This window comes from Cricetulus griseus, chromosome 8, assembly GCF_003668045.3.
Source record: "Cricetulus griseus strain 17A/GY chromosome 8, alternate assembly CriGri-PICRH-1.0, whole genome shotgun sequence".
Lineage (NCBI taxonomy): Eukaryota > Metazoa > Chordata > Mammalia > Rodentia > Cricetidae > Cricetulus > Cricetulus griseus.
In genome coordinates this window covers 57,488,629-57,509,787 of record NC_048601.1, presented here as the reverse complement: position 1 = coordinate 57,509,787, position 21,159 = coordinate 57,488,629, and the positions used below count along the sequence as shown (strand labels likewise).

The 21,159-nt window shown below is 50.4% G+C and overlaps 2 protein-coding genes across 2 annotated transcripts; one reads left to right on the top strand and one right to left on the bottom strand.

Moving 5' to 3' along the window:
- Positions 1–2,264: 2,264 nt before the first annotated feature.
- Ankrd53 (ankyrin repeat domain 53) lies at positions 2,265–9,509 on the top strand. The gene is made up of 7 exons (XM_027428570.2): positions 2,265–2,268; positions 3,723–3,999; positions 4,091–4,220; positions 4,486–4,682; positions 6,574–6,738; positions 7,156–7,276; positions 8,814–9,509. The coding sequence occupies exons 1-7, from the start codon at positions 2,265–2,267 to the stop codon at positions 9,507–9,509; spliced, it is 1,590 nt and encodes a 529-aa protein (XP_027284371.2).
- A 400-nt stretch (positions 9,510–9,909) lies between these two features.
- On the bottom strand, positions 9,910–16,769 carry Tex261 (testis expressed 261). The gene is made up of 6 exons (XM_027428571.2): positions 16,610–16,769; positions 15,978–16,057; positions 14,679–14,832; positions 13,112–13,179; positions 12,449–12,551; positions 9,910–12,319 (listed from the first exon to the last, which is right to left on the bottom strand). The coding sequence occupies exons 1-6, from the start codon at positions 16,677–16,679 to the stop codon at positions 12,204–12,206; spliced, it is 591 nt and encodes a 196-aa protein (XP_027284372.1). The 5' UTR covers positions 16,680–16,769; the 3' UTR covers positions 9,910–12,203.
- Between the last annotated feature and the right edge of the window lie 4,390 nt (positions 16,770–21,159).

The following is a 21,159-nucleotide window of genomic DNA, read 5'->3' as shown; positions in this document are numbered from 1 at the left end:
AGAAATGGAGATCAAGTACAGAGATTTGAAACATGCATACCCCACATATCAATTACATACTTACCTCACATATCAGTTACGTGCTTACCCCACATATCAGGTACCTAGAACATGTCAGGATCAGTCTCTCCCTCTGTCTCTGTCCCCCCTCTCTCCCTCTCTCTCTCTCTCTCTCTCTCTCTCTCTCTCTCTCTCTCTCTCTCTCTCTCTCTCTCTGTGTGTGTGTGTGTGTGTGTGTGTATTTGCACACACCCCAGGAATCTTCCTGTCTCCACATTCTCAATGCTGGGATTGCAAACACGTTTTCACTCCTGACTGTTTAAATGGCTTCTGGGGCTCTGCAATCAGGCCCTCACACTTGCATGGTAAGCACTTGACCAATGAGCCATCTCCCCAGACCCCACAGCATTTTATTCTGGATGCCTCTTGGGATCATTTTGGGTTGTCATTGTACTAACAGGGTAGATGATGAAGTAAACTCCTGGATCCACCAGCCACAAGGAAACTGGCCGGCTGCAAACACCACTGGAAGGGACTAGATATCTGCCCACAGGCCTCTTCCATCCTTAGGATCTGCTCCATGGCTCATGAAAAGAACCTGCTCAGGATGGGCAGGGCAATGGAGTGCTAAGGAAAGCAGAAAGGGGGAGCTTTCTGGAACATATCCTCTCTCCAGTGTTCAGCCCTGGTCAGATCTCTCTCCTCAGTGCTGCCAATACCCCAGACAGTCTTCCTCCAATCTGATCCTACAAGCACAAATGTTCCCCGCCCTACCTGCTAGGACTTGTCATTCAAATTCTATTTCTCTCCCAAATACAGAGCCCACCCCACAAAGACAACATTAGCTCTCCTGGAACCCAGGATGCTGACCTGGAAGCCCTATTTCCTGCCCATTACTAGCCCTAGACACCAAGAGAGCACAATGACTGCTGGGAGCCAACTCGGTCCCTGCCTCTGCTCTGATATCCAGCACATGCCCCCTACAGAAGTGAAAATGGGGGTGAAGGCCCAGCCCTAGCCCCATGCAGATGTGCCCCTACTCAGACAAGCCAGTCCTGGTAGTCCAAGCACAATTTCCCATTCTCATTTATTTGCTGTTGCCTAAATGTCCCTCAGGTGTCACGGTGCCCTAGCCCACACAGCTCATTCCAGGGGCCATCATACCAGTCCTAATCATTGTACCCCAGGGAGGATTTAGCCAAAGAGCTTCTTGCTATTTATTTAGGCTTTCCTGAAAGTGACAGAACCCCAATTCAAACTAGCTTAGGCTTCAGAAGGACCGTGAATAGATTATAGGATAGTGTGGGACAGCAAGCCTTGCATGCTATGGACAGTACCCTTCTGTGTCCTGTGCCCTCTCCAAGCACAGCCTCTTCACCCAGCCTTCCATCTCCCTTGCCAATTAACTACTCTGGAGCCATCCATTACCCCTACTCACCAAGTGAAATTCTGACATTTCTCTTGGTCAACTGCTGTTTTACCAGGCCCTCTGCCCAGCTGCATGGATCTGACTAAAGGGTCCTCAATAAGAGCATCCTTCTTTTCTGAGGCTCTTCCCACCTTTCCCATCTTCTTGACCCTTTCTGGTGACTCGCCTGCCTCAGGAGTCCTCTTTTCTCCTCAGAAAGAACATAAACTACCTTAAAGTAGTTCCTAACCCTGGCTGCATGGGAAAATCACTAAGAGATTTTGTCAAATATTCACACCTGGGCCCCACACCACACCAATTAATCCAAACCTATTGGTATAAGTATTCTGTGTTGGTCTCCTCACTCCAGGGTGATTATGATATGGCATGAAGACTATAAACTATGAGGTCAGGAGGGTCAGGAGTTCAAAACCAACTGGCTACACAGGCATCAGACAACCCTCAGTATTTGGCCTTACTTTATCCTAAAGTCAGTTGGTAAACTCCACCTGCAACAGGAAAAGCTGTGATTTGCTAGTTTTGAAGGTGCCTGGCAGGAGTGCCAATTCCTGATCACTGGGGTTCTCAGCGGTAGTGGTCTTTATAGTCTGGAAAATGAGGTTCATTAGTCATGCCTTCGGTACGTAGCAAGCAAAAGCAAATAATAAGTAGCAAATGGTCGATAGGCAAAAGCAGCAGACAGACCACATCCATCAAATCAGGCAGGCACTCAAAACATCTGTCCAAGACAATTGGGTTAGCATGACTGAGAGCAAACAAGGGCCACAACAGCAAGTTGGAGCTTTCAAATCCAGCAGAAACTGACTGTTGAGGTAGCTAACAGGAGTTCCTCTCCATGGGTGAGCTTCCCCATGGCTCAACTTCTGACTTCCCTTCCCATTGCTGGTGTTTTTATATCATGGGATAAATAATTGTAACATCTGTTGGAAACAGTTCACCTTCTAACTAAGACAACACATTTTACTCCCAGGCCGTTTTGCTGCCTCTCCCAACCCCGACCAGAGTTAGGGTCCCACAGTATTCCAGGAAAAGCTGTTTTAGAGAGCATATAATAATAATAATTAATAATGACAATAATAGTATTATTTAGATTTATTTTTAATTTTTATATGGATGATGTTTTGCCTGCATGTGTGTACTTTTTGTGCACATGTGTGCCTTGTATTTGGGGATGGTCAGAAGGGAGGCATCAGATCCTCTGGAACTGGAGTTATAGACAGTTGTGAGCTACCATGTGGGTGCTGAGAGCCAAACCTAGGTCCTCTAGAAAGTCAGCAACTGCTCTCAAGTCCCAAAACACTTAAACATACAGGAGTCTAGGACAGGGGGGCTCTCCTCCCTCCCAGAGTCCACTTTCAACAACTTTAAACATCACATGGCTTAGCACTATAATGAACATTGCAGGAAATTAAGAGAAAAGTGCTTCCAGGTGGAGAATCTGTATATTTTTCAGAATTTGGATTTACCTTATGCGCATGTGTTTTGCCTGCATGTACATATGTGCACCATTTACATACCTGATGCCCCTAGAGATCACAAGATGACATCGGAAATCCTGGAACTGGAGTTCGAGGTGGTTGTGAGCCATCCTCATGGGTACTGACAACTGAACCCAGGCCCTCTGAAAGATCAGCAAGTGCTCTTAACTCCTGAGCCATATTCCCAACCCCGAGAATCTCTGTTTTGTACCTCTGCACATCTTAGGGTACTCTTCGTCCTTCAGTTTCCTGGGGTACACATATACTCCAAAGGCACACCACAGGAACCCACTTCCCCCAACTGGGTCTTGCCTCCTAGTATCTACTGTGTTTTAAAAATGCTAACTCTGGAGTGAAGAGCTACAGGCTTATACCACCATACTTGGCACTTTTTTTGAGATAAGATCTGACTGTCAAGCCCAGGCTACCCTGGAACTATCCTCCTGTTTCTCAAAAAAACAGAGTGGAGTGGTTCTGCCCTGGACAGTCAGTGTGACGTAGCGGGCGTCCATTGCGCTGCTGCTGTGAGGACATAATCATTTAATATATGGAATGAAAAGGGCAGCTAGTTCATAATGCAACTTCAAATACAAACGCACTGAGTGTGCGCGTCCATGTGGAACCAGGCCCTGCTCGCTATGGGCAGAAATGGCCACACTCCGTTTCCCAACCTCTTTCCGTCTCACCACTATGTGATTCCAACATAGGCTAAGCGTGTAGTGAGCCCGGGGTGCAGAGTTTCCAGAGTTGCGGTCTCCGGTCTCCGTTCCTCTCTGTCCCTTCCGTCCTCTCACAAATCCTGGCTCGGTTCAAAGGCGATGAAGGCGCGGCCAGGGACACAGGGGCTGGTAGTGTGCGCCGCCCCTCTCAGTCTTCTGCGCACCGCCCCTTTCGGCCTCGGTCTCGTGCATACAGCCTCGGTAGTTTCAAATTCCGCACGCCCTCTGTGAGCGGAGCCACTCCGCAGCGCAAGACAGGGGCCTTGGGTTCCGGAGAAGAGCAGTCCTGCCCCGAGACACCGGGCAGCACGCGGCAGGTAGACCACACCTTGTCGAATGCTGCGAGCAGCGATCCCGAGTCCTCACGGTTCAGGTGGGCAGGTCGGGGGGGGGGGCAAGTGGGCGGCGAGGAAGCCCGGGGAGGTTCCCAGACCTCCCTCTCACCCCCGCACGGCCGATTCTAGCTTTTCAGGGTTGTCGGGCAACAAAGTGATTCCCATCTACTCCGAATTGTTCGCAGCCTCTGTGGGCAACGTAGACTGGCTTCGGTTCTGTCTAAATCGGGAGAACCAGGAGATCACAGTTGATGACAAGGTAAAGCTTACAGCATGGAGGCCGGACTGAAATTTCCCAACACCCGAGAGGTTACCAGATGGGGAGCTCCGAGCTCACCCTTTCTATGCCTTGGTCCTAATTACCCATTCGTAGAAGGCCCATTTGGAAGCAGAGAGGTAGGGGATAAAGAATTGTGAGCACCCCCAGGGACACAGGAAACAAAGAGGGCAACCCAAAGACAGAGGCAGGGTTGTGGGCCCCGCCCCAATCCTGCTGAGCCTCTCCTGTGCTCTCCACTCCTCAGGGCTTCACAGCCATCCACTTCGCAGCCCTGAAAAGAAAGCTTTCCTGCCTTCGGGTCCTGGTAGAGGAGTACAAGTTTCCTGTGGATCTGCCTACCAACAAAGGCCTGAGGCCCCTGCACCTCGTCATCCATAAAGACAAGTCGGACCTCCTCCCCTGCATTGACTACCTGCTTAAGAAAGGAGCAGCCATCAACTCGTAAGTCCAGCCTGCCATAGGAGGGACACTTGGGACTCTGGGTCACCAGGCAGGTGTAGTCTTGCAGGACCAGGACCAGATTGGGGTGGGGTGGGGGTGTCTAGTTCTGGGATTCCTGCCTGGAGAAAGCAATCCCCACTTAGTATACTGGTTCTTAAAGAGACAGTGCATCCAGAGAGGACAGATCCAATTCCCAGAATTGGCTCAGGCAAGCTGTGGGTCTGCAGTCATGTCACTCAACCTCTGAGCCTCAGTGTCCTAGTCCCCACACTCAGTGGATGGAGCTTCACAGATACCATTGTGGGCTTTGGAAGTCTTGATGATCCCCAGGTAGTTCTAGTTTGTAGCTTAGTTTGGGAACTGGCTGTCTTTGGTTGAGATTGGGAGAATGAATGTTCCCATGCCATAAAGCTTTTAGGATAAAGGAGCTGAAGTTATAGGTGCTTCTGTGCTGGGAACCAATCTCAGGTCCTCTGCAAGATCAGTATATTCTCTTAACCACTGAGACATCTCTCTAGCTCTACTTGTTCACCCAGAATCCTAACAAAAGCATTCACTGTGTGCTAACAAGTACCACACCCAACCTTGGAACATAGTAACAAACACAGGGACCCCATCCCTGCCCTCACAGAGCTGACTTCCCAGTGGCCGGACAGTTTGCTAATTGCAAATGAATGAATGAATGAATGAATGAATGACCAGAATTCCGAGAACAATGGGGTGACGGGGTAGAAGCACTGGGGAAGGGTCTATCTAAAGGAAGCAATAACCTCCAGGAAGGTGGCGAGTCATTTCTTCATTATTTTTAGTGTTTCATGTAGGCTACCCTCAAACTGGCTATGATAGCCAAGGAGGATTTGAACTTCTGAATCTCATGCCCCCACTTCCCAAGTGCTAGGATCACAGGTATGCATCACCACACCTGGTTCGATACGGTGCTGGAATTGAACCCAGGGCTTTATGTATGCTAGGCAAGTATTCTATCAAAGGAAATGCATCCCCAGCCCCAGGAGGTGGCATTTAATTGCAACCTATAGAGACTGGTGAGATAGCTCAATGGGTAAAGCACCCATTGTACAAGTGTGAGGACCTTAGTTCAAATCCTCAGCATCCATGTAAATGCTGGTTGGACATGGTGAATTCTAGGAGTGATTCCAGCCCATGGGAGACAGAGATAGGAAGTCCCAAGCAAGATGGCTAGCTAGACTAGCTGATTCAGTGTGCTCTGAGTTCAAGTGAGAGAGACCATGCATCTACATATAAAGTGGAGGATGACAGAGGGAAAGGAAGACACCCAGTGTCAACCTCTGACCTACACACACACACACACACACACACACACACACACAGAGTTATAGACATGGATATGCACCGACACACATATGAACATGCATATACATATATGCACACCACACACATTAAATTTAACTTCAATCTGAGGACCAGCCTTGCCAAAAGCCGGGGAGGAGCCAGACTTGGTGGTACACATCTATAATCTACACTAGGCATTCAGGAGTTTGAGACAGGAGGGTGAGGAGTTCAAGATCATCCTTGGCTACATAACAAAGTTGAGATCAGCCTATACTATAGGAGACCTTGTCTCAAAAAATCAGACAAAAATAGATAAGATTGGTGGCCCTGGAGCAATCCAGGGAGCCTCCAGGCAGTTCCTAGCTGTCATATTCAACCACATCCTACACTTAAGATTCGCACTGCTCATTTTAGTCCATCCCTCCTCTTAGAGAAGAGAAACTTGAGGCCTGAAAAGGAGTAGGGTTATGGATTGGGATCCCTGGTGGTGGTGGCAGAGTGGGCACTGAAAGCTGACTTACCTGCCTATCTGATGCCCTTTCCCTTCCCTTTGCCCTTTACCCTACTGTATACCTCACAGTCAGACATGCCATGGCTTCACACCCCTGCACCTGGCCGCCCGCAATGGCCTGCTGGGATGTGTGAAGGTCCTGGTACAGAGAGGAGCCAATGTGCATGCCCAAGATGCCATGGGCCACAAACCCATCGACCACTGCAAACTATGGAACCACCGCGACTGTGCCCGGTGAGCCTATGACAACCATACCAGCTGCTGCTGCTTCTGGCAAGGTTCCCACCCCTGGGGGGCGGGGAGAGCCGAGTCTCTAGGGGGAAGGTTGAAGAGGCCAGGTGGCAGTGGGGTCAGATAAATCTGGAAAAGAGGCCCCATGCAGGATATTGTCCACATGAGTTTGGCTTGACCTCACTTCACCCTTTTAGTTTGAACAAGGCCTTCCTTCCTTCCTTGCCTTTCCCCTCCTCCAACTCTCCAAGCCCATCGGTCACTTTCCTCTCCTCTCTCAAAGGGCCTCTGGGCATGGGACTGGGGTGTCTTACCTATCTCCGCTCTGGCAATTCCTCCCATCCCACCTGGCCCTCAGTGCCCCACCCACTGAGGGAAGCCCAATTACTGTAATAAGCCACACCCTCACCTTGGTGCCAGGTTCTTGAAAGATGCCATGTGGAAAAAGGACAAGAAGGACTTTGCCCGAGAGATGGAGAAACTGAAGACCCTGAAGGGGAAGCTGACCATTTTGGAGTACCGATACCTGACTGAATGTCAAGTAAGGGAGAGTACCCCACCCCCCAAATCCCTCCACCAGGGCTGGGCCCTGCTGTCAGGTCAGAGGAGTAGCTGGAATACTCCCTCGAAGAAGGAACCCCTGCTCCCTCCGAATTCCTCCCTTATAAACCACTCCTTTAGGCCAAAGGTCTTGTCCTGTGCCAGAAACAAATGCAGCCTGAATTATGGGGCATTCAGATAGATACCCTTACCCTCACTGTACACCAAGCTCCTGCTAGGCCTTGCAAGTTCAACAAGGTATGGTCCCTACGTAAGAAGCTTAGGTGCTAGGGAGAGGTAGTTATGCTCCTGGGGGAGGGTCGAGGAAGGTGTCTTTGAAGATGAACAGGCACCCATGTGGAGCAGGGTAGGGCTGGCCCACACAAGGAATCACTGTGCAGAATACATGCAGCACATGGAAACATTATGGAGACAGAAACCAGCAAACTTGGGGATCAGGTACAAGTCGGTGAAGACTGACAGACTAGAGGTTTGGCAAGGGTCCAGACCAGTGAAGCACTTTGGCTAGGTTCAAACAGATATAATGATGGAGCATAAAACATTCAAACAAAACAGGAAACTTAGGAGCTTGGATTCTCCTTCCTTCCTTCTTGCCTTCCTTTTTTACCCTCTTGCTCTATAGAGCTGGCTGGCCTTGAACTCAAGAGCATGGATTCTTAAGTGAATCCTAAAATGGCTGCAGGGCCTGCCACTTTGTACTCTTCCAGTTGTCCCAGCTGTGCCTCTCTTCATGGTGTCCTCCTTGTCTGTGTCACCCAGCCCTTACAGCTCTCAGGTTTCTGTTGACCCTGCCCCTACTCAGCAGCTCCCTGCAGACTTCTACTCAGGATCCTCTTGTTAGCCTCAATGGATCACATGACCACTATTCTTCCAATGACTAGAACAAAAAGCAAGCCAGATGCTGCCTGATTTAGGACTGGGCAAGGCTGAGGGAATTAGGACTCCTGGCTTAGCCTAATCAGAGCCTGCCTCTGGAGCTGGGTCAATCTCCAAATCACCTAATTGCTTAGCAACTGTGTGGGAGTGAGACGCTGAGATAATAGGGGCAGGACATTTCCACACGTGAAAATTTCAGTGCCAGTAGTGCTAAAGACAGAACTCTGGCCGAGTCCCCACCACCCAGTAGCCACTCTGTCCTCCCCAGTGTGACTTCCCAGGAGCCTGTCCAGCTTCATTGCTTCCATCCAATGCCAGGCCTCCCAGCCCTTTTCCTCTCTTCTGGGGTCAAACCAAAGCCATCTGAGGCTGGTGCTACGGCTGGGGGAAGTGAGACCTGCAAACTTGAGGTTGTCCCTAGAGATGGACTATGTCTTTGTCCTCAAGCTGGAGGTCTCCTATGAAAGTCTTTTGTCTCCTCCACAGCCTGGGAGCTCAGTCAGAACAAGGGATGCCTCCTCCATCAGAACAAGGCTCACATAAAGCAGCAACTTGCCCACTAGGCCTGAGGTTTCCCAGAGTGCTAGTCACAGGGTCACCTGTCCATAAGTGCCACTGCCCTGTGTCCTTCGTTGTTGCAGAAAGAACAACAAATTCTGAGAGAGGCTCATTTCAGAACATGGCTCCAAGGCAAGCTGCTAGGCCGGCCCCAGAGCTCTGCTGACCCCAAGCAACAGACTGGTATCCAACCTTGTTCATTGGCTCTCTTCAAGACTCTCAGACCCCAGATTTCCAAAGGCCTCTTATTTTATCCTTCCGTGGAGGCTCGACTACAAAACTTGCCCCCACCCGTAGTGCTACCCAAGCTTGTCTACAAGCAGTCCACCATCAGTCGGCCCAAACTGTGGAATCTTAGCACTAACCCTAACAGGTCCCCAACCACAAAGATTGGCTACCCTCAGGGCATACGCCTGGGTGTGCATCCAGACCCTTATAAGGAGCATGACTTCTGTAGATTCCTGAAAGTGACTCAGAATTCTCTTGGAGGTGCACGGCTGCGCACAGCAGACAATCACTTGGTGACACCTGTACCCCAGCTGCCTTTTGAGGTGATGATCCGGGTGCTGTGCCCAGAGTCTCAACCCGGCAGGATGAAAGTGCCCCAGGGCTTGTATCCAGTTAGCATCCTCAACGTGCCCCAGAAACGGCATTTGAGAGATTCCTCTTCCAACACTTTGGCTATGAACCTGCGTGAGACATTTGATGAAGCCTTCCTGGCTACCCTGAAAGCTTGCCGGACTCAAATGGCCCCACCCTCCAAGGGAGTTCTCTCATAAAGTTGTTTTGGAAACCTGGTGAAGGTGAAGTGTTATGATTCATATTGTGGCAGGGCAGTGGTGGCGCACACCTTTGATCCCAGCACTCAGAAGGCAGAACAGGCGGATCTCTGTGAGTTCTTGGCTAGCCTGGTCTACAGAGTGAGTTCCAGGACAGCAAGGTCTACACAGAGAAACTCTTGTCTCGAAAAACAAAACAGAGTAAAAGATTGGTATTGTGGCAGGAATACGAATGTCTATAGAGTTATCATTCTCAAGCCCAAGGGAATACGAATGCCTATAGAGTTCTCATTCCCAAGCCCAAGGACAGGAGCCATCCCTACCTCCCTCCTCCCAGGAGCACACATCCTAGGCATGCCACCCTGGACCCCAATGTTCCCTTGTCACACACTACAACTCACTCTTTAAACAAAACATTTATTGAGTGCTTTCCATGGGCCAGGCGCCAAAATCAGGTAGTTAATAATATAAAAATCCAAGGGCTTTCCCTGCCCTCAAGGAGCTTCCAGTCTAGTGGGGAGACAGACCACACCACAGGCCAGTGAGCCTAGAAGGATCTGTGTGGCAGCTGGGGTTAGGGGAAGAGAGGGGACATTGAAGGTTCCTTGGAAGAAATAAAATCTAAGTGGAAAAGTGGCAAACTACCAAAGTGAGTAGAGGGAAGGAGCCATGGTCTCTGCATACAGGAGGCAAGTGATGAGGCCAGTAGGGACGAGGAGTCTCACACTCCATGCTAAGGAGTCTGGACTTCATCCTAAGGGCAGTGGAGAGCTGGGGAAAAGCTTGAGGCCAAGAAAGACTTGCCCAACTGTGCACTTTAGGAAAACTACTCCAGCTGGCCATAGGATAAACACGGGAGACTGTTTAAAAACTAGGTGAAAGATGACAGGAGTGGCTCAAAGAGAGAGATACTAAGAATAGACTGGATGTAGGGCAGAAAGAGAAAGCAAGATTTGGCCTGGCTCCTGAACCATCAGGGGACCAGGTCAGGTACTAGAAAAAGCAGGTGAACAGCAGATTTTGAGGTCAAATTGTTCCTGTGCCCAGAAGGCAGAAGAACTGTGGCTAAGAAGTTACAGAGGAATTGGGGCTGAAAGTTGGCCCTGGCTTCCTCCAGTGTCCCTAAAGCCACCAGCATGGCTGGACTTCCTCAGGCAATTCATAACACAGCCAAAGAACAACTGTATGCACAGGGCAAGAGATAGGCCTATACAGAGACTGAAAGGACAGGGAGGTAAAAGGACATCCAGCTATAGAAGTGCCAGGGAAGTGTGAGTCAAGAAGCAGACCATCAGCTGTGTCAGCTACCCCAAGATCCACTAAGTACCATGTGATAGCTCCATCAGGCTTAGCCTGGGAAAGCCCGTCCAAGCAATGACCAGCAGACAAGATGAACGAAGATAAAGAAGTGAACAGCAAGACTGAGTGGGGCCAGTCTCCAGCCTCATGTCCTATAGCTTCACCCACCTGAGTGGCAGAAACAGGTCTGGTAATGTTACCGGTAGCTGCAAAACAAAATTCAGGGAATGGCAGGCGGAGACTCAACAGAAACACAAGATCGGATGAGATGAAGGATGTATGAAACAGAATTAGATGTTCACGATCAAGGGTCTTCCCCATGCCTGTCCATCTGGGCACCTGCCAGACTCACTGTGAGGTATGGGATTCGGCCAGTGGCAGCTCTCATGGGGCCTTCATTCCACGTACTGCTGAGCCCTTGCAAGGCACTGTAGTTGGGAGTGCAAGGTCAACAGATGCTGGTCTGTGCCCAGGATGGGGCCCACCTTCTTAGAAGGCAGAGCTCACATCCTACCAGGAGTCAGAAGCACACGAGTGTGAGGCCTGTGTGCTCTGAACGGCAGCCTCTCCCAATCCCATTTCTCAAGAAACAGGCCACAGCCTAGGCTGCCTAGAAGCCAATTTATTATTTTTTTTTCATTGAGCCTGAGATAGAATTCACCAAGAAACCTCTTCTTTTCCTCAAAGGAAGACATAAATAGGATATTGTAGATGGTCTTCTGCATCCCTAACCCAGTCACAAACTGTTTCTGCTCCCTCCCATCTAGACTATCAGTCTAGGGAAGGAAGACATGGAAAAAGAGGGAGGAGCCTCAGAAAACTGCCTTTATCCACCCTTATCTCTGTTCCCTTCCCACTTAGGGCCACAAGAATTTCTTCAGAAGGGCAAGAGCCAGAAGAGGAGTCCCTGGAGTAGAAGGCTAGCCCAGTCTAGGCAGAAAGTTAGCGAGTAGAGAGGAAGATGGACTCCTGGGGTGTTAAGGCAAACAGTGCCACCTAGAATCTTTATTCAAAGGGAACCAGCATTGGACAACAGCAAAATGCACTTTTCCAGAAGTGCCAACCCTTAGCTCCTCCTATGGTCACCTGCCTGAGAACTTGCTGTCTGTGCCCCAGCTTCACAGACCCTTCCCTGCCTGCCCCATCTGAGCCAGACCCGACTTCGGGACGGGGAAGGCTGGGGACATAGCCTCCTGGCAAAGCAGGCTCTGCTACCCTCTCTGGTGCCCCTGGCAGCATTCAGGTCCCCTGAGGAGGGTAGGGATGGGGCTTCAGAACAGAGGGGAGGGAAACCCGGGCTGGCAGAAGACACCCTCCAGGCTCCTAGGCACTTAGCCCAGAAGCCCAGGGGCCTAGCTCTGCTGGTCTTGCCCCCCACATGCCCTCCCCAAAGGCTCAGTATATCTTCTGCCGACTGGGTAGGATGGCTTCTTTGATGAAGGAAAAGACCACCAGGATGCCTAAGCGCTTGCCTCGCTTGCCTTTGGTGAAATAATTGGAGACCACGTCATCTGTGGAAACACAGGCAGCGAGATGGTGTGCATGTGACCATGAATACAGTTCTCATCACCCAAAGCCCCAGTGTCCTCTCGCAGGGCTGGTGAGGGTGCCCCCACCTGACCTAACAAGCCCTTCCTCACCTCCTGGCTGCATGGTGGAGGGGAGGACATTCTCCCCAGCCGAAAGTGACACGAAGAATGCAAACGGGATTATCCACAGGCAGAATGTGAAGTAGGCCAGGACCTGGTGACAGAAGAGACTGAGAAGGGAGAGCCCCAGGGTTGCCCCGAAGGCCCATCCCCATCCCTGCAGGGGCTAGCACTCAGGGAGCAGGACCCTCTGACACTGAGACTGTCGGGACAGGGGAAGTACAGCATGACTGAATGCAGATCCTCCCAAAAAGTGACATTGCTCTTTTCTGGGGTTTCAAGTAGGAGGAATCCTGGGCAAGAACTGATGGAGCTGGGGCTAGGGGGTGGGGCTGCCACCCAGTCCTGCTTTGTGAGGTCTGGGTCACACAGGCTGGCCTGGTGCCCTTCCTGGACTTGAGGATAACCTTGTTGGGGCACCCAAAGAACTCATAGGGGATGGGGGAGCAGTGTCCTTCCACCTCCGCCATAGGGATCCCTTCTGTTCCTCAGACACCCTGCCTTCCAAAATCATGTCTTTTGTTTTTAAGAAACATGGTTCCTGATGGAGCCAGTTTTGAACCACAGTTAACAATCACAAAGCAGATGGTGAGTCCTCTTCACTCTCCCTTCCCTGCCGCTATACATATGTGCTAGACACTGGGTACCTCTTACCTCAGAGAAAGGATAATATTCTTCCGCAAAAAACTGAAATGCCAGGTAATGGTTCACCACCACTAGCCCTGTGGGGATGAAGAGTCTGGTCACTGTGTGTTCACCAAATCCAGGAGGCCCCCAACCGGAGCCCTGGGTCTCAGCCTCAACTCTGGACCACCTCATAGTATGACTGTTTAGAACTCAATCCCCATCTGTTAAGAATGGGTGCTCAGCCCCAGCTTTCTCACTGAGGAGGGCAGCAGAAATAGAATCAGGAGATAGACTGGTACATCCTGACATGTTATAAAAACAAGTTTTTTGTGTTACATAATCCATGATCACACCATTGCTGGCCCAAGAGCACTCGGTGAAGGGAGGACATGGGCAGGCAGAGCGCACACCATGGCAGACTCCACTCCACACTGTTCAGCAGGGAGGAGGCCTCCCCAGAGACACAGTACAGTCAAGGTTCCTTGGAAAGCTAGCATGGGATGAGTATAGACTGATGTGCCCTGGCCTCATACACTCTTCTCTAGTGTGCACAATTTCATGAAAAAGATCAAGGAAGGGGACAGCTAGCTTCTCAGAAGCACAAAGCCCTACCAGCTTCCATGGCAGGGTGAAGGGCAAGCACCAGAAAGACCATGCACCCCCCCATGCCCACCTCACAACTTCATGTCTTAATTTTCCCCTTTACCACGAAGATAGCACTCTACTATGCCACCCACAAGGCTAAATGACACTAGATGGCACCTGGTGCCCACAAAGTCCCTCAGAGAACTCAGGGATCCAAATGGCAGGCCAAGGGAGTGACATAGAGAGCCAGAGTGGCCTTTTGGTGACCAAAGCTTCTCTCTGGGAGACACACAAAGGACCTTGTGCTCAAAAAATTCTGAGATAAAACCACATCTGGCATTGAGAGATGCCGATTCTAACAATCTGCCTCTCTGTGGATAACATTCATAATTTCACCTAGACACACGCCACCTGCCATCTTGACCAGGTTAGAGCGAGGAGAAACAGCAGTGCCTGTGACTACTTTCTCATGAACATTTGTGTAAATGTGTGACCACCGCATGAACAAACTGGGTCTAACAAAATAGCTAAGGCTCAAGGAAGGGACATGACTTTTCAGGGCCAGGAAGTAGTGATGGGATCAAGTCAGGACCCAAGCCTGAGGCACCAGAAACTTGTGACAATGTGGTGAGGAAAGGCAGCTAGCTCCAAGATGTCGTTTCTGTGACTTCGGGAGCTCCAGGCTTTTCCAAGGGTCCAAGTGGTTTCTTAAAGGTGAGAATCACTCAGCCTGGAATGTGCCTTCTCTACTTTCCCAAGCCCTCCTTCTAACTTGCCTTTTTGACAAGGTCCTCCTGGCTGGAGCCCCTCCCCTGATGAGGTCTAGGCCCTGGGCAGGGCAGGGGCTTTCGGTGCCCGGGAATAAGAAGCCTTTTTCCGCAAGCAGCCTTGCCTCCTGGAGGACCTCAGCAGCGGCTCAGCTGCTGCCCTCCTCAGTATGCCCTTCAGTGTCTGGGATGGAATGCCCACATCCAATCACATCAAGTCTTCCCTGCTTGTCCCCTCTCACCGCATGACAGGATGAAGTTAGGTGATGTCAGCATGATGAAGGGGAAGGTCTGGAGAAGGCCAAAGTAGACGAGGTTGGTGAAAAGGCCCACGCCAATCATGCTGGTGGGGAAGTGTTCAAAGACATAGAGGCCAATCAGGACCGCTGTGGAGAACTGAAACAGACAGAGGACTCGCTACAGGGGACCTTCAGGCACACGTACTCCCAGTCCCAACCTGCCCTGCACAGCACGACAAATAGACTTTGGTTTTCTTGGTTCAGTTACCTCCACAGCCACACTCCAAGGTGGCATCTTTGAAGGTCACTTCTAAAATATTTTGACAGTGATCCAAAGTAAGAAAAAACATTTTACACTGCACTCCACTACACACCCATCCACATGCGTGACAGAGCTCAAACTCAATTTGTCATCCTAGCCTTTAAAAGACAGGGCCTCTTTGGAGCTGGGGAGCTAACCAAAGGCTGCATACATACCCACTACCCTCCACCCCCTGTTCATATTTTCCTTGAATGCTGAGCGTGAGCTACTGAATCAATTACATTAACTCAGTAATGAACCCAACTAGCAGTCTCAGTGATGAAAGGTCTAATTGCTGTACCAACCACACCCACAGACTGAGCCAATGAGCTGGCTGCAGCCCTGTCTTACACAGACTACAGCCCCAGGCTATGTTCAGAGTGAAAGTAGTTGCAGACAGTAGGTGAGTGAGAGGTGAAGAACTCTGCTGTGCACATACATTCCCACAGCAACCTCAGCCTTCCTCACAGCTGCTGGAGAAAAGCCTTCCTCACAGCCCTTGAAAGCAGTGGCAGGGACCAAGTCTTTAGGAAAAGAAGCCTCCCACGAGGCAAGAGAAAGGCCAGGCATGCTCCCTTAGGACAAATGACACGGATTAGAAAGAAGGCAATAAATAAGCATTACAAACTGTCCTGAATGTCGCTGTAAGTTCTACGTCTGAACTGGGGCTGGGGAGTCTGGGGCTGGAGACGGTAGACAGTGGGAGATAGCCACATGAAGGCAAAGTCACAAATACCTATCATTGCAATAGCTCCACTGTCACCTTAAAGAATGGCAGTAGGCTGTGAAACAATGCCACATAAGGATGGAGGGCCAGGGGTGATCTGGACCCAGGAGTGCAGACCCAAAAGGTGGAGTGCAGAGCAGGGAGGTAATGGGACACCCTCAGAACCTGGGTTCTCAGTGCCACAGCAGTTCCAAACTAATCCCCACCCCACTTCCTGCTTCCGAGACGGGGGCAAGCAAGCCCTGGGTGACTTCAGGGAAAAGCTGCCACTTACCCAGATCATGTATTTGATGATTCTGCTGGTGGCCACTGTATACTCTTCGATCAGCTCTGCCAGGTAGTACAGTCCAGCCGCTGGGATGGAGGGGGGTGGCCACAGGACAGGACAAACAGGAAGAGTTCAGCTAGGGCCATTCCCACAAGCCTGCTCATCCCGTCGTCCCCACCAACCCTCCCCAGACTCAAGGAAGTCAGGAAGACGCCAAAGCACCCCTGTGATGCCCTTCTCATCTGCACAAGTAGAACTTTGCCAGGACAACTGCAGAAAGACTGGATTTGACTGCACAACATAAGGTTAACCTCTGCCCCAGGAACCTTAAACTTCACTCAGTCTCTCAATCAATACCTGCAGAACACTTAGCTTACAGGCCGGGCGCTGTACGTTAGCACTCAGCCGGATGACACAGACAGGGCCCTTTCCCAGCCCCGGCTGGAAGGGACAGGTAGAGGGGGCAGCCCATGGCCCCGAGAGCAAGGATGCGTCTTAAAGACCATGCATCCCTTCCGGAAATTTCGGCCGAGGTCCAGCAGGACCAGATCGGGGTCGCCCGCACCCAGCTGCAAAGCGCAGCAGCGGTTGGCGGCTAGGGGCACCAGGGCGCGCGCGGCCCGGGTCAGCGCTCTCACCGACGGCCAGAGTGATGAATGCCACCTGGATGAACAGCGACAGCCAGCTCAGCACGTACATGAACCACATGGCGCCCCCCGGGCGCCGGGACGGGCCTGCGCCGTCCGGCTCCCGCGACACTGAGCGGCCGCCGCCGTGCTGTCCCCGCCCCACGGACGCCTAGAGGAGCCGGGCCGAGCACCGCCACCCGTGCGCCCCCGCCGAGTCCGCGAGCGCCGCCAACCGGCGCGGAGGATCGAGCTCGCGCTGCACCCGGCACCACTGGGACCAAACCTGGCCCAATCCTGCTCCGTAGAGCCATGGATCCGACTTTTCTGGGAGAGGGAAGTTACCGTATCTCAGGTCACACACTAGGAAGCTGCATAGTCCGGAATCCCGGGTGCCTTTAAATGGTCACCTTCAATCCTAACTCTCCCTCTAGGCTTAATTCTTTCGCACGCAGTGCAGGTCTGCACCTTTGCATCTGGTCTAAGCAAGGCTACCGCTAAGCACTGACTGCACTTGCGACACCGCAAGCAGTTGTCTGAGAGAGCACCACCTAGTGGCTGACACAGGCCAGCTCCGAGCGCCGGTATGCCACTTAACTCTGATTTCATTATTTTCATTCAGGCAAGGTCCCATAACCAAGACTGGCCTTGAACTGCCAATCCTCCCATTTCCGCCTCTCAGCTGGTAGGATTTCAGATGTGAGCCACCATGCTAGGACAAAACACAACTTTTGTTTTTTTGGTTTTTGTTTGTTTGTTTGTTTTTTAAGACAAGGTCTCTGTGTAGTCCTGGAATCTGCTATGTAAATCGGGTTAACCTCAAACTCACAGAGATCCTCCTGCCTCTGTCTCCCAAATTCTGGGATTAGAGGCATGGACCACCACACTCAGCTCTTTTCTTTTTGGAAACAGTCTTATGTGCCCAGGCTGGCTTTGAACAAACTATGTAGCCTAAGATGACCTACTGTTGCCTCCTACTGAATGCTGGAATTGTGGGTGTGTGCCACCATATCACACACAGAATCATATTTCTTGATTCATAAAATAAGGGGACATTCCTGAACAAAACAAAAAAGAATTTGGCTGGAGAGATGATTCAGTGGTTAAGAGCCCATGTTGCTTTTGCAGAATACCCAAGTGCAGTTCTAATCACACATGTCAGGTGGCTCATAACCACCTGTAAATCCAGGTCCAGGTGGACCTGGTGCTTTTGGTTTCATTGATCACTTTTATCCAACATACTCCTACACAGACAGACTCACAAATAAAATACAAAATTCGAAATAAGTAGGCCACACATGATCGTGTATGCTGTTAGTCCCAGCACTTGGAAGAAAGAAGCAGGTGGATCTGTGTGAGTTTGAGGCCAGTCTGGCTTACATAGAAAGTTCCAGGATAGCCAGGGTTACATAGTTAGACCCTGTCTCAAAACAAACAGTAAAAATAAAATAAAAATTTTAAATGAGTAAAAATGCTTCATGGAGGTGGAATGTAAATGTGTCCCCTGATCTTGCTCCAGAATTGGAGATAAAGGAACTAGAGTCCCCTGACAGCTGAGTGTACCCATGCTTCACTGTGCCAGCCAGAGCTGATACACCAGCCGGCTGCTGCCACTTCCCCCATTTTATATCCTGATTGACCTGGGCATCCAGGTTTGGAGATCTGAATTTCCTTTGTCAGCAAGAAAGGGGGAAAACCACTGTTTACTGGAAGCTGAAAGACAAGCAGGAAGAAATGAAAAGCAGTTTCTTCTTTCTGCTCCATCCAGTACAACTCCACCACACAGGGCTCTAGAACCCTGGAGATCAAGCTGAGCAGGGGTCAGGGTAAGGAGGGCCAAACCTAGGTCTCAATCTGAGGGGTAAGGAAGGGGGGCATTAAATTCCAAGGACTCACTTCAAGAGTAAAGACTAAGATATTCAAGGCATCTGAGCAGATGGCTGACTTAGTCATGAGCAGAACCTACTTGGCACACGTTCTCATTTGGAGGATGCACAGAGCCCTTTCACATTTACACACGTGTGCCTGGATGCCTGGAGACAGGAAAGGAGCTAGCTCAGCCCCATATAGATCTCTTCCTTGGATCAATGACAGAATCACTTCTTGGCCTTTTTGTCAAGATCAAGGTCAGAAGATGCTAAGTGCTAGCAATTTCTACTCTATAACTCTGTGCCAGACTGGTCCTAAGTGATCCAGATAAACTGACCCAGTTAGCATCACATTTAAGGCAGGAGATGCTACTATTAATGTCTCTGTCTCATCAGACAAGGAACTGAGACACAGAGAGCTTCAAGTCTCACCCAAATCCACATAGTTAGTACCAGGAGGAACCAAGGTTTGAGTCTGGGCATTCTGGTTCCCGAAACTAGGTGGCTTCTCCTGGTCAGCTGGTTCTGCCTGTCCATTTATAGCCTGCCTTTCAGTCCAGGGACTGGGTCCTGCCTTGGCTCCACGCTTCCTCTTTCCTCTCTAGCTTTCTGCTTGCAAGGACGTGTGAACACATGTCACATTTCTCTCTCTCTCTCTCTCTCTCTCTCTCTCTCTCTCTCTCTCTCTCTCTTTCTCTCTCTCTCTCTCTTTGGCCACCTCTGTCCCCCTACAGTGTGCCTTTACTAACTCACCTTGTAACATTCTCACAGACTCACACATCCACTCTGTCTAAGACATTGGGCATTGACATCGAGCTGTGGTCCCTACCTGGAACAAGGTTTGGTCTTGTTAAGAAAGCTAGTTTTGTGTGACTCTTTGTGACCCCAAAATCCCTTAGTTGGAACTGTTGACTTCTGTCCTCTAGTGGCGATCAGAGGAGTAGCAGAGACCCACAGCCAGGAGTGGTTTTATGGCCTCTTGAAAAAGAGTTTTGAGATTTTCCTGCCAGTCTGCAGGGAGGGAGGGCCAGTCAGAGAGGCCTGATAGCACACACCACACACACACATTGTACACACTTGTGGACAGGATCTGCTTCAGCAATGGATCTCTGCAGTTCTGTCTTCCCAGGCTTCGGCAGTGGTATCAAGAGGGAAACACTCAGAGATCAGATGCTAGCAGACCTGGAGTATCAGGCTCTTCTTCCCTCACAAGCCTGACCTCCTTTCCCTGTCAGCTCTCAGGGACTCCCAGAAACAGCACAGCATGGAGGGAGCCATAGCAGATGTGTTCCCATCCACTCTACTCCATGGCAAACACACACCATGCCTCTAAAAGCCATTTTCTTGTGTAGTGCCCACTTCCTAGGGGGCCAGTTTCCCCTGTGATGGTCCATGGAGTGGGCAAGCTTATTGTTTGGTATCCTGTGTCAAGTTAACCAGAGTGCAGTCTCAGAAGGGGTGAAGGGCAAACTATGAAAGCTTTGTCCACTTCCTGGCACACACAAATGATCTGTGATCCATTCATCCAAGTTACCCGGTGTACCAATGCCCATCCTCATCCTTGTCACATGCTGGAACTGTGAACTGAAGGGCTTTCTAGTGTAATGTCCTCAAAGGTTCTGATCATTGTTCAGGTGCTGTCTTCTAATGTTCCAGGCCCAACAAAACCACATGCAAGGGTGCTGTGATGGTTTGGAAAAGAATGGTCCCACAGGCTTATATGGTTGAATGTGTGGTCTCCAGCTGGTGGAATTACTTGGAAAGGGTTATGAGGTGTGGCCTTGTTGGAGGAAGTGTGTCACTGGGGGTGGGCTCTGAGTTTTCGAAAGCCTTGCCATTCCCAGTTAGCTTTCTCTCTCTGCCTCACGATGTAAGCTGTCAGCTACTACTCCAAAGGCATGCTTTGATTGCCTGTTGCCATGTTCCCTGCCATGATGGTCATGGACTCACCCTCTGAAACTGTCAGCCCCTAATGGACTCTTCCTTCTCCTGGTGGTGTCTTATTAGAGCAGAAGAAAAGTGACTAAGACAGGTGTCCAGGGTTTGGGGGGAGTGACAAGAAGTCAGTGGAGGAGGATCAGACCCTAGTATATTGTTAAAGCAAAGGTCTAAAGACTGAGAGATCTCTCAAATGAAAGGGTTTATGAGACCATTACAGCCACAAGCCAGAGCCAGTCTTGAAACATGTTCCCTCAGCCACCAGCTGCAGAACTAGGTGGCAGTTGGAAATGTGTCTGTCTTCTCGGCATGGTTAGAGTCACAGCCTGGGCTCTAGATTCCCTAACAAGTCAGAATTGGCTGCTGTCCTCAAGATGCCAACTACAGAGACAAGTGGGAGTGAAAAGCAGAGAAAGGAGACTTATTCACAGTGGAAGAGAAACAAACAATGAGGTCCAACAACCCCCAAGTCCATCTTTCAGGGAACAGACATGAGGTTTATGTTTCAGGAGAGGGCAATAGGTAAGCAGTCCTGGTGAAGGTGTGGTTCGCCCATCATTGACCCTTCAATGTCTCAGCTTCAGTCCTCCTGTAAGATGATCTGACAGGCTGTCAGAACTGTGTGAAATCTCTTTCTGGGTGACAAGCTCCTCCTCTGGCTGGCATTGGTTTCAGCCCTTGTCCTTCTCCAAGTTCTGAGATTCCTGTGGGAAAGCCAATTTCTTGTAGTCTGTTGTACTACAAGTACTCTGACGG